This window comes from Globicephala melas, chromosome 9 (genome assembly GCF_963455315.2).
Source record: "Globicephala melas chromosome 9, mGloMel1.2, whole genome shotgun sequence".
NCBI classification, from domain to species: domain Eukaryota; kingdom Metazoa; phylum Chordata; class Mammalia; order Artiodactyla; family Delphinidae; genus Globicephala; species Globicephala melas.
In genome coordinates, this window is record NC_083322.1 from 87,539,430 (window position 1) to 87,560,150 (window position 20,721).

At 39.2% G+C, this 20,721-nt stretch overlaps 1 protein-coding gene across 5 annotated transcripts in view; it reads right to left on the bottom strand.

Moving 5' to 3' along the window:
- Positions 1 to 1,348: 1,348 nt before the first annotated feature.
- Positions 1,349 to 20,721, bottom strand: part of PUS7 (pseudouridine synthase 7) — a 101,714-nt gene continuing 82,341 nt past the window's right edge. For 4 of the 5 annotated variants that reach the window (XM_060304797.1, XM_030834374.2, XM_060304796.1 and 1 more), the window contains 9 exons: positions 12,880 to 13,008; positions 12,109 to 12,234; positions 10,216 to 10,277; positions 9,191 to 9,351; positions 8,076 to 8,202; positions 6,569 to 6,670; positions 4,115 to 4,244; positions 3,093 to 3,184; positions 1,349 to 2,463 (listed from right to left, as the gene is read on the bottom strand). In XM_060304797.1, the coding sequence (XP_060160780.1) occupies positions 2,327 to 2,463; positions 3,093 to 3,184; positions 4,115 to 4,244; positions 6,569 to 6,670; positions 8,076 to 8,202; positions 9,191 to 9,351; positions 10,216 to 10,277; positions 12,109 to 12,234; positions 12,880 to 13,008 (1,066 nt within the window). In that variant the 3' untranslated portion in view covers positions 1,349 to 2,326. The remainder of the gene's footprint in view (positions 2,464 to 3,092; positions 3,185 to 4,114; positions 4,245 to 6,568; positions 6,671 to 8,075; positions 8,203 to 9,190; positions 9,352 to 10,215; positions 10,278 to 12,108; positions 12,235 to 12,879; positions 13,009 to 20,721) is intronic. The other variant, XR_009565129.1, reaches the window with a different exon arrangement.

The following is a 20,721-nucleotide window of genomic DNA, read 5'->3' on the forward strand; positions in this document are numbered from 1 at the left end:
TGCTAATTTGTACAGCCTGGAACAACTGGTGGAGTTTTAAGTACTGATGTGCTGTTGCAGCTGCTACCAATTTTTCGGTTGATTCAGGAATCAACCAGGAAAAAAAAAATTTTTATTAGTATCACAGAAGTCTAGTTGTTATCTACAACATGTAACCATGAAGATTCGGGAATCAACCAGGTATCTTTTTAATTAGTATAATGGCAGTCTAGTTATAATCTACTACATGAAACCATGAACAAAAACAGTTGATGGTCAGCCGGTGGTTATTTAGCTTACTTTTCCATCAGTAGATAGCGCTGGTTTTATATTATAATAAAAAACACTCATCCGTCTGGCAAAAATTTAGGAAACAAAGATTTCTTTTTTCAAAGATACTTTTATGTTGAGGATGCAGCTGCCGTCAGGCTTCGTAAACTTGCCTCACGGGAATCCTGCCCCCCACCCCGCACACCTCCACTTTGTTAACAACAAGATGCTACGGCAATGATTTATTCCCAGTTGACTAAGTCCCTAGCATTAGATATGTCCCCAAGTCTCAAAATGGCTCTAAGAGTCTGCCTTGAATCATTATCCTCCACTGCTGTTTAAGAGGAGACATGCACAAACTGGTAGTCAGTTAATGCAGCCAGGAAAATTAACTCGTCACAAAGAGCCACAAGCAACAATACTTCAAAAATGAAGAAAACATAAGTTTAGCCTCACTTTTTTTTTTTTGTAATATAAATTTATAAATGCAGAAGTACGGAATGCACTTGCAACATGAAGAGTTAGGTTCCCTCAATAAGTACTTTCTCACTCATCAGTCTGGTGAAGAATAACTTGCTAGCACTGGAAAGTACAAATAGACAAATCATACATTTAATACATTTGGCCCCGGTGGGGGCAAAAGATTCTTTAGAAATTAGCCAGCTGAAAGGGTAATTTACCAGGAGGGTTCTAATCTTTTTTTAACCTCTGCAATGTGACAGACATCATTAAAATACCAGGGCTAAAATACAATTTTCCACCTTGTTTCCACTGCCAGATACAGGACGAATGTCATCCACATTCCCGTGGTGGAGTAGGGTGGCTTTTCTCTATCCCGTTCTTTTCCATCCAGAAAGCACGCTGGAAGGCAAGTGAGTGGTGCTACTGTAAGAATAACCTTGATGCCAGTCTAACATGGTCAATCAGTCATACAATTGGACACGCCATCATATTATCTCACGCCCAGTCACGACACACCTTTTCTGAGGATCTCTCATTCACTTAGTTTCTCACCTTCAGCAGGGCCAACATTCTCATTTGCATTCAGTTTAAGTATTTATTTCATTTATTAACATAACCAGTAGAACTGAGTGTTTTAAAATATTTATTATATTTCGTTCTAGAAATGATGGTACAATTACGTCACACACCTTTGGGAAGGCATCTTTATGCTTTCACACCAGAGCAAAGTTTTATGCATGGCCAGAACTGGAAATACCTAAGCCGTGAATAACAAAGGATAATGCTGTTGATAGGAGGAGCCCTTGTAAGTTTTCAAAAGCTTTCTTCTCTATCATTTATTTTCGGGCAGATATCAATCAGTCCAGTGGAAGGAGTTCTGAACATAAAAGGCACCTAGAATAAAAATTAGACCTTAACTAACAAAAAGAGGTGCACATGTTTACATCAAGAAACAAAAAGCCCTATTGATGCAACTCTCCTGCAAGCCAATGATAATAATAAATGCAAAAGCTATTGCAACTGAAGTCTATAAACACTTACCTGAACCTGGTTCATGAGCTGGATAATGACAATCACTTGGTGTTTTTAAACTTGTGGATGTTTTATCACCATTTAAACAAACATGAGTACTGTTATTTATATTCACAGGTTCTAGGGGGAAGGCTCACTCTAATTATTTATCCATAGCCAAGATTTGTTTTGCTTTCTCTTAAAATCCACTGCTATGTACTCCATTCATGGATGCGTTAAAAATTACTGTTGTCAAAAAAAAAAAAAATTACTGTTGTCCTTCGAAGAATGTAGCAAAACCTAACACTGCTACTTTAAACCAAATTCCTTTAAATGATTATAAAGCCAGTAAAGCTGACGTTTTACTATGATTTAAGCACCTGAAATATATTCTAACCAACTGATATTCTCTGAGCTAGAATCAGGATCCTCAAAATTTGTATGTATGTACAAATACTGCAAATTAAGCTAATAAAAACTTGGAAAAATACAAACAGCTTTTTTAGTACAAAGATCCAAAATCCACATAGGGGTCTGTACTAAGAGGAAAATGAACAGGAAGCCAGCAAACGTGTCTGCATTTTCTAATCTGGAGACAAAGGCCTCAGCGGAGCCAGGTGGTATTCAACTGGGTCTGGTTCTTGATGCTGGTATCCATTTTTAGCACTTCGCGAATGGCCATGGTCGCGTAGGTAGAAGGAGGGAGAGAAAAATCCATCTTCAGAGCTCTGTATTTGCCTTCTGCCAGGCAAGAAAGAACAGTCAGAAAGTAAGGCAGCTGCAGACAGACTGGGGCGAGTCACATAATCTCTATACAGATAAAAGAACTGTGCTCCTTTCTTCAGCCTACTTCCCATGGGGCCTCAGAAAATGAGGCATGGAAGTAAGAGGTCTGTGAGTGAAGGATCCAGCTGAATCCCTATAGTAATTCTACCTGGAACCTTCATAGAAAGGGTAGGTGACAGAAGAGCATAGGAGAGAAACACACGTAAAATGAAAAAAAAAAAAAAATTTACAGTACAGGGTGAAAACAGACAAAGGAATGGGAACAAGAATTTGACAATGAAAAGGCATTTTTAGACTCTCTTGCTGGGTTTTCACTTAACTTTGTTAACTCTCTATGGGAGTGGGGAGGATATTCAATCACCTAATATCACAATCTTCTATAATGTTCATTCATTTTCAGTGGGAAATACTCTTTTAATCACTGACCTCCAACTGTAATCATAAAACTAAGATGACAAACACAAAATAGAAATCATAGAATGGGTTGCGAGATGGTGGTGATTATAAGATTTTTTTTTAAAATATGTTTTTGTATGAGAAAACATTTCAAAGTTGACACAGAACTGATGGCTGAGTAAACTTACCAGAAGCAAACACTGGTGGTGGTTTCCCTTCTAGGTTGTCCACATCTGTGTTGAAGAGTGGAATTTTAGGATCATCATATGCAACGACTTCCCTTTGAAACACATAAAGAAAAGTGTGAATGTGAATTTCCATAACAGGCACTAAGTTACTCATCACCATTTGTTCAGCAAGGAAAACACACAGGCCTAGTGTAAATAATTCTAGGTGGGAGTATTCAATAACAGAATACGGCCATATTTTATAGAGAAATACTATATAGCAAGGTGACAGATGATGCCAGCCTATGGTAAAAATAAAAAATGTTTCCCTAGGATGGAAATTCCTTTTGTATGTAGTTGGTAAGTAGTAAACTTCACTTGGCAGAGATGCAACTGAATTAATCACAGCATCTGTACTTTCTCCAGGGCGGTTATCACCACTAACACCACCATGTTGCTGTGAGAAACTGCTCTCTGGCAAGATGGAGGCCAACTCTGTCAGCCTCTTCCCACAATCCAGAGAAGAGGAGGGAAAAGGAAAAGGGAGAAGAGATGGAGAGAAGGAAGAGAACTTCCTGACAGTGGGCAACTAGTCCAGGGTTTAATTGTTTAAATTATCAAATAAAGCTTTACATAATACTAGGTATTTAAAGTATTTTAAAATGGGTAATACAAGTATCTTTTTCTCTCTAGAAACATGATAATGAAAGAACCATATCAGTGTGGAACTCAGAGCTAATTCTGAGTAAGGTAACTTGAAAATCTCAGTTTTTTAGGAATAGGGAAAAAGTTCATTCTCTGCACATCTCTTCAATAATTTAGCAATGTCAGTAAGATGTAAACTTAGCCACTTTCACTATATATTTGAATTCATTTATCTCCTGATAATTTGAAAAATACCAGGTAGTAGCAGTAATGAGAATAGTATTCAATAACAGCAATAACACTTTTATGCCAGGCTGTAAGCAATGAAAAATATTTATATAATGAAAAAGGTTAAAATCTAGTAGTTCAGTTCTATTTCATTCCAGACTATTACTCACCAGCTGACATTCTGCGGACGAATAATGATCTTTCGGTAGGCCCCTGATAAGGAATAATCTCTAATTTTGTGTCTCATGTTGTCAATATCAAGATTGTCCGCTGTGAGCATTTCCCTGTAGGCTTCACTAACTAATATAAAACAAAATCAGTTGGAATGCAGCATGTCAGCAAGCTACCTTGAACTATAGAGAGTAACATAAATTGTCACCTTAACAAAATTAATCATCTCAATTTAACAATCCAATCTGTTCTCTGGAATTAAAACGTACTGACTTACTAACTAGTACTAGGTGTCTCCCGTTTAGGTTTGGTCGACTTGTAGGTTATTTTTGCAACCAGGCACAGTATCTGGGGCTAAGGGTCCCAAGATGGCTACAAAAGGCCATTTCATCAGAAGTTACTCAACTACAATGTGTATGTACTCAGAGTTGGAAGAGACCATATACAGAGCCTCTAACTCCTTCAGGAAGAAGGTAGTTATAAATAAATGTATAAAAATAAGAGACCTGGGAACATCATCTGGCTCACCCTCGCACCTGATGTAGAAACTTTTTTACAACACCAGAGAGAGACAGTCATCCAGCCTTTGCTTTCACGTTGCCATTTACAGGGAGCTACCACTTTGTGAGGCACGCAATTATTGGAAAATTTTTTCTGTGCCATGCTGAAATATGTCTTCGTGTGACTCCTGTCAACTGCTTTGGAACACAGATTAATTGCTTTCTTCCACATGTGTTCGTAAGTACTGGGCCTTTAAGCCATGATCTCCTCTAGACCAACAAGTTCCTCCAACCGTCCCTCCTTTGATATTTCTGTACTCCCCACTGACCCCGCATCTGCCTTGGGTAACAGGCTTACGTTAATAGTAACACCGGATACTTTTCATGTAGACTACCACCAAACTGGCCTTTTCCATCTGTACACTTGATCTTTGAACGTAAACGTGAGAATTTACATTTAACCCTATTAAATGCCCTCTGCAGTTCTTTTTAAATACTTATTTTCCATATAATTAATATTAACTATTTTGGGTTATACTACTTGCAAATATGATAAGCAGATTTCTTTACTCACGTCATTCGTAAAAAACGTTGGTTAGACCAGGGTCAAGGAAAGACTCCCTCACGACCCACTTGTGAGGACAGCAGGGATCCCTAACTGAGCACTGCTGACACCAAGTGTGCCTACGTCATGAATCCACATGCCTGAACCACCACCCAGCCAGTCTGTGAGCCCCTGTCTTGGCCACGAGGTCTCCACAATCGGCTCTGTCAAAGGCTAAGCTGAATGTATGTTTTAACTGATACTAACTAGCCCAAAGTTTCTGACCTTGAGAGGTACCAGAAAGAAGAAAAGAATGCTTTCTTTTTCTCTCCTGGAAAGAGGGCAAGTGTGGCTCCAAGCATCTCAGTGCCTTCCTTCTCTACCTCCTGGTACTGGTCTCCGGTTCCTCGCTGCACCACCTGTGCCATCCACGCAGCGCAGGCAGGCCACCCCACCCTTGTCTACCGCCCTTATTCGTTCTCCCTGCTCTTGTCTAATCCTTTTCCCTCCAGGAGGCCAACCTCACACAGCAGTCTGATTAGTCAACATGTAAATGGCAGACTACCACTCAACTCTTTTATAAGTATTTGCCTTATCAAAGAAGGGTGTTAATCCTAATCATTCTGTAATTTCAAGGAATATAACGTTGATAAGTAAACTAATTCTGGGCTCTTGAGAGAAAAGATGTTTTAACAGGAAAACACCTCCGACAGACCAGCCCTGGTGAGGAGTAAACTTCCAGGGTCAGTTCCACCAGGGTAGTCCCACGCTCAGGGCTGTTTTCTTTTTTACAATTTCTGAATCCTTCAACAGTAAAAGTTCCAATTCCCCTGTCAAAATGGCATCCATGAAGGTACAGAAGTAATTCTTATCAGCCTCTGGGGAATGGGAAATAAGGGTAGGGAATACTAAGATTCCAGTTTGTAAACTTCTGAGCCCACTGACTCTTGAAACACAATGAACAGGTATTAACTTAACACGGTTTAAAAAAAAAAAAAAGGGTTAAAAAAAGCAACGTTAAAGTATAATTATCCATTCTCTTTCTCAATGACTCTTTCCAAACCCTTCCATCCTTAGTAAGAATTAGTGAATTTCAGAAATTTTAAATAACAGTGCCAATAATAACAGCCACAACAATAAGGATACCAACACTATCACCATCACCACCACCTCCACCACCTGGTTTCTTAATTTAAATCATCCATCTGAATGCATCTATTTCAGGGAGACTTTTATAAGCAAACACGGCTTATGTATGTTTGAAATCTAAACTTTTTTTTCAAGTCGGATGGAAATTAAGGTTCTAAAATCATATTTAAAATACGGATTTTTTTTCCCCTCTCTCGACTCTTGGCTGCCAGTGGCTTAATTATGTCCGACTTTAACTATCTTCCCCGGAGGGAACTTACTTTTATGCTGGGGGTAGATAACATCAAAACCAGGCAAGGGCATTACCACATCATGGATGGAGTAATTATTAACATCGTCTTCCTCAATACAGGTAACTGCAGCTGAAAATATACCAATGGATAAATTAAGAAGAATTAAGAAAACAGGCAGTATTCCCACAAGCCCAACCTTCTAAAATTACACATCTAAGCAATGAGAAATGCAAGCGTGCCCAGGTTCACTGCCCCATGAAGCTTAGAGAAATTAATTTGGAATATATACCTTTCTGTCTTTTCTATTCTACCCGAAAAATAAATACCGTGGATTCAGAAAAAGTAGAAAACTAAAAATAATCTATTTCTCAGCTGCACCCTCACGTTTTAGGACTCCTGGCTTTTAGCTTCTTTTTCCTCATCAGACAACACTACAAAATACTATTTGGAAAGTCATCACAGATGAATGCATTTTGCTAAAAGCATAAACAATGGGGGAAAAAAACCCCGTCTGTATTTAGAGGATGAAATGTGGTGGAACAGGGGACATTAAAATACACCAGATGTGATCAATATTGGGTGAGGAAAAATTAAATCAGGAAAAGATTAATTAAAATTTCCGTACAAATGAAAAGCTTTAGTGCATTTACTGGGCACACCTGCAGATGAGCAGACTGTCTCCAGGAAGTAGCCAGGAAGAAACGGACTTTGGAAACAGACTTGATTTGATTCCCAGACTTCTCTCTCCCTTTTTAATTTTTTTAAAAAATTAATGTTTATTTATTTTTGGCCACACTGAGTGGCATGTGGAATCTTAGTTCCCCGACCAGGGATCAAATCCACGTCCCCAGCAGTGGAAGCGCGGAGTCTTAACCACTGGCCCGCCAGGGAAGTCCTAGCCTTCTCTTTTTTTTTTAACCAGCTGTGGAACTTGGGGTAAGTGACTGAACCTCGTGTGAGGAACAGAGAGAATGCTTCACAGTAATACTGAGCTTTAAACTAGAAGATGCAGGTAAAGGGCTTACTTAGCAGAAGGCCCAGCACACTGTGAGGGCTCAACAGCAGATGGGACTGTTTGCATGTCTTATGAACATTTCAGGCACAGAGTGTGCACTAAATGTCTACGATATCACAGCCCCATGTAAAGTGCACTCCAGTCTTGTGTTGACTTAAAGAAACTCTTTAAGACTGGCCAACGACAGCAGGGAGGCTGAAGTGCACCCAGAAGTGTAGAGAAGTATCAGCTAGACCCAGATCAGGGTTTGCAAAGGGATCTTAGGCAACACTTAGTCCAAATCTTATCCTAGTTGAGGAAATGGAAGCCCGGAGAGAGTCAGGTGCATATTTTCGAATCAGATGCCTATTTTTCATTACATATGACAGATCCATACCAGTCAGTCTGAGCTTACAATGTCTTTCCCTTTCAAGCTTACCAGACAGCTATCTTAACCAGCAGCCAGGCTGGATGTTAAGCACTAGTGTCAAATAACTGAACCCAAGTTTGGGTGAGCAAGGATGGTGTCTGCCCTTTTACCTCCTTTGAGAACAAGGTCCCCCGGGACAGGGTTCAGTCCGTACTCTTCAATCCTCTTGCTCACCATGTTGTTCCACACATAGCTCTGATAGCTATGAATATACATTAAGCGATTGTTTCTTGGTATCTGACGGGATAAAAATAAAAAACAGGCAAGAGAAAAAAATATATACATTCCAAATATTAAAAGTACTGTACTTTCCAAGACATCCCACTTGTTTAGTGGTGCCCCTAGTCCAAGAAACTCGTAACTTCAATCTCCCATTTTTCTAACAGCCTATAGAAACAGTAACTGACACACAGCCACCAATTTTAGAGACGGAAGCCCTCAGACTAGGGGGTGTTCATGATCAGCAGCAGCTGCAGCGGCTCCCGTTTTGCACCCACAGTTCAGACGTTCATGTGAAGAAAGCAAGTGCTTTGGAATTTATACCCTAAATCAAAGATACAGACTTCAAACTCAAGGAATTTACAGCTCAATCATAGAGCTAACAGTGCTTTCTAATTCTATGGAAGGAGAAAGCCTGTATGACTGAACTGACGACTAATTTCCTGCAGCAGGAATCCTGATTTTTTTGTACATCTGGGGGAGAGTAATCAAGACTTACAGTTAGGAGTTAAACTTTAGTCTATCTGTACTATAGTACACAAACACCAGTATAGGCTACACTTACCATGATGCTACCCAGTCTTGAATCACCACAGAGAAACCACACTAAAATGTAGTCATTTAGATCACTTACTGCGCAACCCTCTCACTGAAGCAGGTTACAGCTCTGATGCTACAGAGACTAAGAAATGAACTCTATGATGGGTTCTGAATTTCTCAAATACCAAGATACTTTTTAAATTTCCTCGTAGGTATTTTCCACACAGATGCTTTCCTCGTGCCTTGCATGTTAACAACCACTGCCCCACTGCCTGCACCCACCACCCTCCCCTATCACCACCCAGGGTCTCAGCAAGGATCCCGCAGGCAACACCCCTCTCAGAGATCGCCAAAGGATCCTTATTTACCTTCTATTCTTCCAAAATTTAGTAAAATATTTAAAGATAAAAAGTTCAAAGCATTGAGCCACCTCGAGTCAGTGCCTGACTTCACAAATTGCACTCACTATGCCAAATGCAGAGACTATATTCTTCAGTCCGTATTTTGAAAGTCCTCGGAGAAGCTGCCCTTCCACACACCTTTTGACAGGTAGTTTTCGGAGGGCAGCGGCTGGGTCTTTGGTCTTCGCCCATTCCTCCCTGCATTTAACCAAGTACCCCTTTTCAGCTGGTGGGGGGAAAAAAAGCTGTGATTAAACAATTTATCCAAAAGACAGTTCTATAACTTAAAACACTTCACAGAGAACACAAAATTAGAAAGTGCTATTTGTAAGAGAGATACTCTGAAGCACTTTTGGTCACCTGAGAATAATCATCAGAAAGTGAAAAGATGGGAAGGGCAGAAAGTTTACAGAACTAGATGGCTTTCAACATGCTACCACCCCAGGACTTAAAGCCAATGACTGTTCATTATCAAGCTGACTCAACATCAGACAAAACCTTGGTAGTCCTTTCTTCCTTCCCTCTCTTTTTCTATTGTATTGTCAAATTTAATGGGTTACTTTCCATAAAATTAGATAACCTTATCTCTTTTAACTTGCAAATGAATAATTATCCAAAGTGGGCATAATTATTTTGCTGATTTGTAAAGTGGTACTTAAATCCTTTTCCATACAGTATGACATTAGTTTTTAATGAACTCTCCAAACTTAAAAATCCTCAGTGTGTTTTTGCCAAGTTTTTATATTGTATTACATTTTGCTTTAAAAAATAACCACCAGTGAAATCTGTTTGGATTCCTATATGTTCAGAGATTTAATACGGCATGGAGAAAAGGAAATGAATGTATTCATTTATGAATTAATAAATTAGATGAGCTAAAGACCTGAAAATAAGATATAAATTATAAATCTCAAATATATACATAAAACTTGTGTAAAAAAAGACATAAATTATACTTTTTACTTTAAAAACAGTTTTAAAAATTCTGAAATAATGATCCCAATTTGTACCTATACTTCAATTCAAAGCAATTCCACGAATACCTAGTCATATATTCTTTTTTTTTTCTTAAGATTATTTTTATTCTCACCTCCAGAACGGGGTTTCAATATTAAATCCATGACTTCAGCCCAGGAATTTTGTAGTATAGCTCTAAAATTAAACAGCATTTATATTACTTAATTTTGCATTAAGATGAATTTTATTTGCCCAAGCCTGTGGAGTAACAAACCATATTAACTTTATATATTTTATTAAACTTAAAATAAGCAGAAAAACTAATATAACATAGGTTTCAAATGTAAATGTCAAAAGAACTTAAGAGAAGAAAATTAAAAATATAATGTTTACTCATAACATTTAATATCATTTCACAGTTTTAGAAAGCTGTTATAGTATAGTATAGTATAGTATAGTATAGTATATATAGTATATATAGTATATATAGTATAGTATAGTATATATAGTATAGTATAAATACTACCTAGTCATGCTTTAAGCTGTTATACATGGTATTATCTGTATAAATCAAAGTTGTCTTTATATACTAAAACTTATTTGAAACTTCTCAAAAAGTCTCCCATGTTAAATACTTTCTTGCCTAGATAAAGAGAATAAATACAATTTATCCTTCTCTATTATTCTTGCCAAAATGGAAGTATCTTTACATTTGCTGATTATAATTTATACATGCTTCTTTAAAATTAAACAGTACATAAGAAAGGTTACCTGATATCTAACCTTTAAAAAATAAACACTGTTAACACTTCAGAGAGTAGTTTTCAAGACTTATTTGATCTTTAAGTGTATGCAGTTTTTTCTTTAACTTTTATTATACTCTCTTTTATCACACAGAGGTTGTATTTCATGTATCATATCTGAACATTTTTTTTTTTTTTTTTTGGCTGAACCGCAAGGCTTGTGGGATCTTAGTTCCCCCACCAGGGACTGAACCCAGGCCCTAGGCAGCGAAAGCGCACAGTCCTAACCACTGGACTGCCAGGGAATTACCCCCTTCTGCCTGAGCTTTTAACCCTAACACTGCCTCAAAGAGGTAGAGGAAATACTACATGATATTTTTCATTTTGTGCTCTTAAAGATGCATGAACAAATGCAACTTCATGGAGTCAGCTGCTGAACCATGGACTGGTTCAAGAAGAGCCCCTCTATTCTCAGTGCTGCACCTGACCAACTAGTGAGCCTGGGCAGGCTCCCTAAGCCGAGATTTCATCTTTGCTAAAATAAAGGATTTGAAGCACCAGGAAGAACATGAACTAAACCTCTCAGATCACTTCCAGCTCAGACTTCCACAGTTCTAACTGCCAGGTGAATAATTATTTAGGTAACACAGTCTCTGCTGGACAGCAGGAGAGCATAAGTAAGTTTATAAACCCAAGTATTTATTGATGGCATTCCCACTCTAGCTTGCAGTACAGAGATTTCCTGTTATCTCAAAGCTAATCAGAGAGTTCTTAAAATAAATTTTACTTGCTAATTGCACCCTATACCACTTTCTTTAAAGGATGGGGGAAGGGCAGGTACAAGTTTAAGAAACTAGGAAGCACTTGTTAACAGAGATCATAAACTACACCATCTCCTTCAGGCTACTTTGGGTCTGAGTTACCCAACTGCTACTGTTGGGTCACTTACTGAGCCAAGATTTACCTGTAAAAAAGAAAATAAAATAGAATCTCTGGATGGGCTATCAGGGGAGAGAGAAAAACTTTACTTTTCAAGTTATATCTTTTTGAACTCTGATTTATTTTTTCACCGTGTGCATGTATTATCATAAAACAGAAGGAGGCTGTGGATCAGTTGGTCATCCAAAAGGATGAGACACACTGCTTTGTTTGGCCCAGATTTCCATTTTTTCTAGGAAATCTAGAAATAATTAAAAACACCACCAACAAAAAACATCCTGCTTCTTTTTTTTTTTTTAAGGAGAGAGCTCTTTTAGACGAAAGTTAAGAAATTAAATACAAACCTTCCAACTTGATATGTGGGGACGGCTGTGGTTCCAAACCTTTGCATTCCATAGTAGTTAATAAATCCAATCTCCTTGAGAGAGTTCATGGCTTGTTCCACTTGGTCGTCAGTTCCAGTAATATTTCTGTAGGGGCCCAAATTACCCAGAGAAAAAAATGTACAGGCCAACACATTCAGGGATGCATATCACAAGTGACATGGCTTGGCTTCTGTGCCTTTCCCTTGCCCCCTGCAGCTTTCTACCTCCTGAGGACACTGTCTTTTTAAAAAATTGTGACATATACACAACACTAAATTTACCTTTTTAGCCATTTCTAAGTATGCAATACAGTAGCATTAAGTACATTCACAATGTTGTGCAACCTTTACCACTATCTTCATCTTCGCAAATCTAAACTCCGCACCTACTGAACAGTAGCTCTCCATCTCCCCGCCCGCACCTTATACCCCAGGTTACTTTTATTCTACAACCTACGTCTATGAATTTGCCTATTCTAGGTACTGAATATGAGTGGAATCATAGGCCGTCTTTTGCATTTCAAGGAGACAGCTTCTTTTCAAAGGTGGTGCTGAGTTTTTAGAGGGGTGGGCGTGTTGGTACAAACACTGCAGCTGTGTTTGCTCTCCCAGCCTCATTGGGCCCCACCCCGCCTTCCCGGCTGCCACGGGCATCTGCACCAGCTCACTGGGATTAACAACTGTTCTGAACAGACTCAAGGTGACACAGCAAGACCCTCTCTGGTCTGCATTCATACCCACAGCTCTTTACCTGAGGACAACAGTGAAGTGATTCCCTTGAAGCTCTCCCAATTTCAGAGGGTTTTTCTGATAGCTGAAATTCCCTAGCTTAAAGTTCATCAAGCACTTATTCAAGTGGGCAAGTCTTTGTGCAGTTATTCTAAAAAATACGAAATAAAAAAAGGAGCAGAAAGAGGGTCATGAGCTATCGCTTGGCTGAAATGGTCTAGGACACTTTACTACAGAAAACAGCAGCTTGAAATGAGACTACACACTATGACGATGGAAAAGAAAGGCACCGCAGCTGGTGGGGTGAGCCTACCTTTCATTTGCCTCTGGAATGTTCCTCCAGCATGAGGACACCTGTTCCTATTGGAATGATATAACCTGGGCCATATTTATATTCTTAGAGCCTCATGTTACTTACATACTGATAATGGAACAGTATCATCTGTGAAATTTTCTAGTTTTTGTGAGGGAAGAGGGGTGAGAAAGGGAGCAGAGAGCAATCCCTACAGGTAAAAAGATAGTTATTAAGCATTAAAAAAGTCATATTTTCATTTTTGTCCCTCAGAAAAGTATTGTAAACTCACTACAGAAAACTTGGAAAAATACAGAAAAGTACAGAACAAGAAAAAAAAAAATTCAGTTTCATCACCTGAAAAAAAAATCTGTTAATATCTAACTTTGAATTTCCTCCCATTCTTTCTTTCTTAAATTCATGTCAAATATATTTATATAATATTTATCTTTATCTGACTATATATATGTAGTCAGAATCCTACCATAATCTGTACCCTCCTGCTATAATTTAAATGGCATGATAAAATTTTCATGAAAAACTTCTTAACTTCTTTAATAGTAATACACATAGAAAAAGAAATACAGTACTGAAAGGCCTCTGTTCTATCTCTATCCCTCAATACCCCTCCCCACTGGCAGCCAATATTAAAAGTTTCTTGTCTATTCTTCTAGTAACACTTTCTGTACACACAGGTATACCTATTGTCTTCTCTCTTTTTGGAATTTCTTTGTAAGCTTTTAATACATATGTTACATATACAGAAAAGTGCACAGATCGTAAGTGTTCTGCTTGACGGATTTTCACAAAGTGAACACAACCATGTAACTAGCATCCAGATCTTCCCTTTCAAAAAACAATTTTTGTTACATTATGAATTGTTCAGCATCTTGCTTATATTCACTGAAAAAATGCATATTACAGACTTGGCTTATGCATACAGTCCTTCTAGAGCTGCCTCACTCTGTGTACAGCTTCAAAGAATGGCTGCTGCACTGCCTGGATCCTTTCTCTGACCTTTATCTGACCAGTCCCCTGTGATGGGCATTTAAATTGCTACCCATCTTTTGCTATTACAATCCATTCTATAACACATACCCTCGTATAGACTTCTTGGTGCATCTACATAAGTGAATGATTCAGATAAACCCCTAGAATTAGAAGGCAGGGATCTTAAATTTTAACGCCTATTGCCCTCCAAAACAGTTACACCAATTCACACTCACACCATTAATATGTAAGTGACTACTTCCTCAGGCCTGTGTCTCCTCACACAGGATGTTATAAACCTTTTTGAGCTCTGTCAGGCTGATAAGTTAAAAATGCTATCTTGGGGCTTCCCTAGTGGTGCAGTCGTTAAGAATCTGCCTGTCAGTGCAGGGGACACAGGTTCGAGCCCTGGTCTGGGAAGATCCCACATGCCGCGGAGCAACTAAGCCCACGCGCCACAATTACTGAGCCTGCGCTCTAGAGCCCGAGAGCCACAACTACTGAGCCCACGTGCCACAACTACTAAAGCCCACGCACCACGACGAAGAGTAGCCCCCTGCTCACCGCAACCAGAGAAAGCCCACACAGCAACGAAGACCCAACGCAGCCAAAAATAAATAAATTTATTTATTTTTAAAAAATGCTATTTTGATTTTTATCTGAATGCTTCTTACTATGAGAGAAACTAAACATTTCTTCATTATCTTGACTGTGAAGTACCTGTTCGTCCTACTACTTATTTTTCTATTGGATTGTTAATATTCTTCTGTTTTCATATATTAAGGAAATCTACCCTTTACCACATAGCTTGCAAATATTATCTCCCATTTTGTGAGTTTATTCATAATATTTTACACTTTAGAAAATTTCCCAACTTCATGTTAAAAAAAATCAAACTGGAGAAAATTGGCAACACTATAACGAAAGGTCTTATACCTCACCTGTAGATTTACCAATTGCTAACCATTTCCCAGATTTACTTTACATATATTTCTAGATATATGAACACCCACACATTACACATATGCGCATACATACACACATGCAGGTAAAACCTATGTATTTTTCTGAACCATGTGAGAGTGACCTGCAGACTAGGGACACCTCACCCCTAAAGTGAATGCAGTGTGTCTCCTAAGAACAGCAGGGTCTCCCACGTTTCTAACCACCAGTCACCCTCACAAAGCCAATGTGAATTCAAGGCCACTGATGAGCAGTCCACATCCAATTCACCCAATTCCCCCAATAACATCACTTAGATTTTTTTCTTTAAACCTCCTTAAATTCAGGATCTAATCAAGAACCAGGACAATCATTGTTTCCTCACATTAAGATGCCCACATTTTGGTGGGAATATCACGTAGGTGATGCTGTGGCTTTTTCAGTGTATCGCAGCGAAACGGTACCTCTCTCTCCTTTCCCTTTTTTTAGTTGGTAACCTGTGGGGTGACATTTTAAAAATTCTGTGACTATCCTCTTCCCCCATAGTCTTTCATCCAACTGTTTAGGTACCCGAGGATAATTTTTTATTATTATTATTTTTTCGCTGTGCGGCATGTGGGATCCCAGCTCCCAGAACAGGGATGGAACCCGCACTGCCTGTATTGGAAGCACAGAGTCTTAACCACTGGACCAGCAGGGAAGTCCCCCAAGGGTAATTGTTGGCTGAGGCAAATATTACTGTGTTGACTGCGAAAGACTGTTTTTCTTTACCCACCATTCCTCCTATGTTAGCATTCTTCTACAAATAGGACTGTACAGTAAAAATTTTTTTTTTCATTTTCCCATTTTAGGTTGTTAGATAATATAGAGCAGAGTTTTCTGTGCTATACAGTAGGTCCTAGTTGGTTATCTTTTCTTTTTAATTTTTATTTTATTTTGATTTAAAAAAAAATTTTTTTTATTTATTTATTTTTGGCTGTGTTGGGTCTTCATTGTTGCGTGTGGGCTTTCTCTAATTGAAGAGAGTGGGGACTACTCTTTGCTGCGGTGCGCAGGCTTCTCGCTGTGGTGGCTTCTCTTGTTGCAGAGCACGGGCTCTAGGCATGCGGGCTTCAGGAGTTGTGGCTCGCAGGCTCTAGAGCACAGGCTCAGTAGTAGTGGCGCCCGGTCTTAGTTGCTCCGCAGCATATGGGATCTCCCCGGACCAGGGCTTGAACCCGTGTACTCTGCACTGGCAGGCGGATTCTTAACCACTGTGCCACTGGGGAAGCCCTGGTTATCCATTTTAAATACAGCAGTGTGTACATGTCAATCCCAAACTCCCTAACTATCCCTCCCCCCTCCCCTCCACCCTGGTAACCGTAAGTTCGTTCTCTAAGTCTGTGAGTCTGCTGATTTTCAGTTAGTTGAAATTTAGTTAGTTGCATTTTAGTTAGTTGAATTTTTTCTAAATAGCTCTGGGATTTAAGTCTATTTAGGAAGGGTGTCCCTAGTCAGAGATTATTTTTTTTAAATAGTATCCCCAGATATAAGTAGAGTACTTTTGCAGTTGTTGTTGTTTTTTATGAATTTATTTATTTATTTACTTATTGGCTGCATTGGGTCCTCGTCGCTGCGCGCAGGCCTTCTCCAATTGCGGTGAGCGGGGCTACTCTTGGTTGTGGTGGCCTCTACCGTCACGCAGCACGGGCTCTAGGCGCGTGGGCTCAGTAGTTGTGGCTCGCAGGCTCTAGAGTACAGGCTCAGTAGTCGTGGCACATGGGCTTAGCCGCTCCATGGCATGTGGGATCCTCCCGGACCAAGGCTCGAACTCGTGTCCCCTGCATTGGCAGGCGCAATCCTAACCACTGCGCCACCAGGGAAGCCCCAGTTATTGTTGTTTTAGAGTAAAAAGGGTACTTTTCCTTTTGTTTCCTTCTGGCCAACAGTAGTGACGTACTTTTCGTCATGTCTCATTTACAGCAGTGCTGGCCTCCATGCTGTCCCTAACACACTAATCTTGACTTACTGGTCTTTTAAAGTCTACAATGCTTGTGGCAAAGAAGAAAAGAACTCTGGTACTGGAGTCCCAGGGGCTTTGACTGGCAGTTTCTGTTTACTCTCCCCAGTCAACTACTGATGCCCAAAGTGGCTCATTCAGAGAGGAATGGGAGGAGGTCAAGTTCTCCCGCTCTGCTTTAAATTATGGACTCTCTTCATCGTAGGCAACAAGGAGGTTAAGGAAAGAAGAGGGGAAAGCTGTTCACACACAAGTCAGTAACAGTATCAGCTGCTGCTCAGTGGCTTTGGTTCTGCATTTTAAATTATCAGCATACACGCATCTTTTGGCTTCTTAAAAAAGGTAGATTGAGGAGTATAAATACTACACCCAGGACCTGGTTACAAAAGATAAATATTCATATTACATCTATCTGTAATATCATATATCTCTCTCTCTCCATCTATCTTCGCAGTGACACTGTGGCTGATACCGCCTTTCAAATGGCTTTGTTAATATTTGGCAAAGTTTTGCCTCTTCCAGTGAAGACATATAAAAACTCAGGTAAGGAGTCAATTTAATTTTTTTTTTCAGGTGGCTACTCAGTTATTTCAACAAATTCACTGACTCACAACTTTTCTTTGGGACTTCCCTGGTGGCGCAGTGGTTAAGACTCCACACTCCCAATGCAGGGGGCCAGGGTTCGATCCCTGGTCAGGGAACTATATCCCACATGCATGCCGCAGCTAAGAGTTCACATGCCACAACTAAGGAGCCCACCTGCTGCAACTAATAAATTAAAAAACAAACAAAAAAACCAACACTCTTCTTTGCTTATTTTAAATGCTACTTGCTTACACACTAACTCTGTGGATATATCTGGGTCTGTAATTATTCTAATGCTACCCGTTTATGTGCCAGTATCATATTGCTTTAACTGCTATACTTTTTTGGCCATGCCACGCAGCATGTGGGATCTTCGTTCCCCAACCAGGGATCGAACCCGTGCCCCATGCCTTAGGAGTGTGGAGTCTTAACCAATGGACTGCCAGGGAAGTCCCTACTATACTTCTATAATATGCTTTAAAATATACTGAGGCTGGACAGCTACATGTAAAAGAATGAAATTAGAACATTCTCTAACAACATAAACAAAAATAAACTCAAAATGGATTAAAGACCTAAATGTAAGACCAGATACTATAAAAATCCTAGAAAAAAATATAGGCAGAACATGCTTTGGGCTTCCCTGGTGGTGCACTGGTTAAGAATCCACCTGCCAATGCAGGAGACACGGGTTTGAGCCCTGGTCCGGGAAGATTCCACATGTTGCAGAGCAGCTAAGCTCGTGCGCCCCAACTACTGAGCCTGCGCTCTAGAGCCCGCGAGCCACAACTACTGAGCCCATGCGCCACAACTACTGAAGCCCGCATGCCTAGAGCCCATGCTCTGCAACAAGAAGCCACCGCAATGAGAAGGCCGCACAACAGAACAAAGACTAGGCCCGGCTAGCCACAACTAGAGAAAGCCTGCGCACAGCAACGAAGACCCAACGCAGCCATAAATTAATTAACTAATTAATTAATTATTTTAAAAGAACATGCTTTGACATAAATCATAGCACTGTTTTCTTGTGTCCATCTCCTAGAGTAATGGAAACAAAAGCAAAAATAAACGAATGGGATCTAATTAAACATAAAAGCTTTTGCACAGCGTAGGAAATCATAAACAAAACAAAAAGACAACAGACTGGAAGAAAATATTTACAAATGATGCAACCAACGAGGGCTTAATTTGCAAAATATACAAACAGTTTATATAGCTCATTATCAAAAAAAAAAAAACAAAACCAATCAAAAAATGGGCAGAAGACCTAAATAGACATTTCTCCAAAAAAGACATACAGATGGCCAACAGGTACATGAAAAGATGCTCAATCTTGCTAATTATTAAGAGACATGCAAATCAAAACTACAGTGAGGTACCACTTCGCACCAGTCAGAATGGCCATTAAAAAGCCTACAAATAACAAATGCTGGAGAGGGTGTAGAGAAAAGGGAATGCTCCTACACTGTTGGTGGGAATGTAAATTGGTAACAGCCACTATGGAGAAGAGTATCGAGGTTCCTTAAAAAACTAATACTAGAGATGCCATATGATCTAGCAATCCCACTCCCGGGCATATACCCAGAAAAGATGAAAACTCTAATTTAAAAAGATGCATGTGGGCTTCCCTGGTGGTACAGTGGTTAAGAATCCGCCTGGCAAGGCAGGGGACATGGGCTCGAGCCCTGGTCCGGGAAGATCCCACATGCCGTGGAGCAACTAAGCCCGTGCACCACAACTAATGAGCCTGCGCTCTAGAGCCCATGAGCCACAACTACTGAGCCCGCATGCCTAGAGCCCATGCTCTGCAAAAAGAGAAGCCACCGTAATAAGAAGCCCGCACACTGGAACAAAGACTAGGCCCCGCTCGCTGCAACTAGAGAAAGCCCATGCACAGCAACGGAGACCCAACGCAGCCAAAAATAAATAAATAAATATATTTAAAAAAAAAAATGATACAAGCGCCCCAGCGTTCATAGCAGCGCTATTTACAAGAGTCAAGACATGGAAACAACCTAAATGTCTATTGAAAGATGAATGGCTACAGAAGATGTGGTACCTACATACAATAGAATATTACTCAGCCATAACAAAGAATGAAATAATGCCATTTGCAGCAACACGGATGGACCTGGAGATTATCACACCAAGTGAAGTAAGTCAGACAAAGACAAATATTATATGCTTTTACTTATATGTGGTAAAAAAATATATACAAATGAACTTATTTACAAAACAGAAACAGACTCACAGACATAGAGAACAAACTTATGGTTACCACAGGGGAAAGGGGGAAGAGAGGAATAAACTGGGAATGTGAGATTAACATACATACAATACTATATATAAAATAAACAACGTCGTACTGTATAGTACAGGGAACTATATTCAGTATCTTGTAAAAACCAATAATGGGAAAGAATCTGAAAAAGAATATATGTGTGTGTGTGTGTCTGTGCGTGTATATACATATATATATATATATGTATAAAACTGACTTTGCTGTACACCTGAAACAATGTAAATCAACTACACTTCAATAAAAATAAATTAAAAAAATAAAAACAGGTGGTAAGTTAGAGAAATCGATTACTATAAATCCAGAAATATCTTAGGGTGGAAAGTGTAGTTAAAATGTTTTACTAGTCTAAGCGTACAATTTACCCCACAGCAGAAATCATCATGAGAATGTTTCAATAAAAACATTTTAAAAATAAAAATCTATATGTATTTATACATATATTTTTTATTTTTATAGATATGTCATATATATATACTGAGGCTAATACCCCTTTATTAGTCACTTTTTCCAGAATTTTTATGGCTAGTTCTGTGTCTTTCCCACATTATGATCAGCTTGATTACACTGAAACATTCTATTGGAATTTTCATTAGTATCAGCACAAATTTATACATTTGTTCATTAGAGAACATTTATATGTATCCAAGAACAGGTTATAGCATTCATTAATTCAAGTCCTTTTACATCGATCAATAGCATTTCAAAGTTTCTTCATAGAGAGAGATCTTATACTTTACAAAAATCTTTGTTTCTA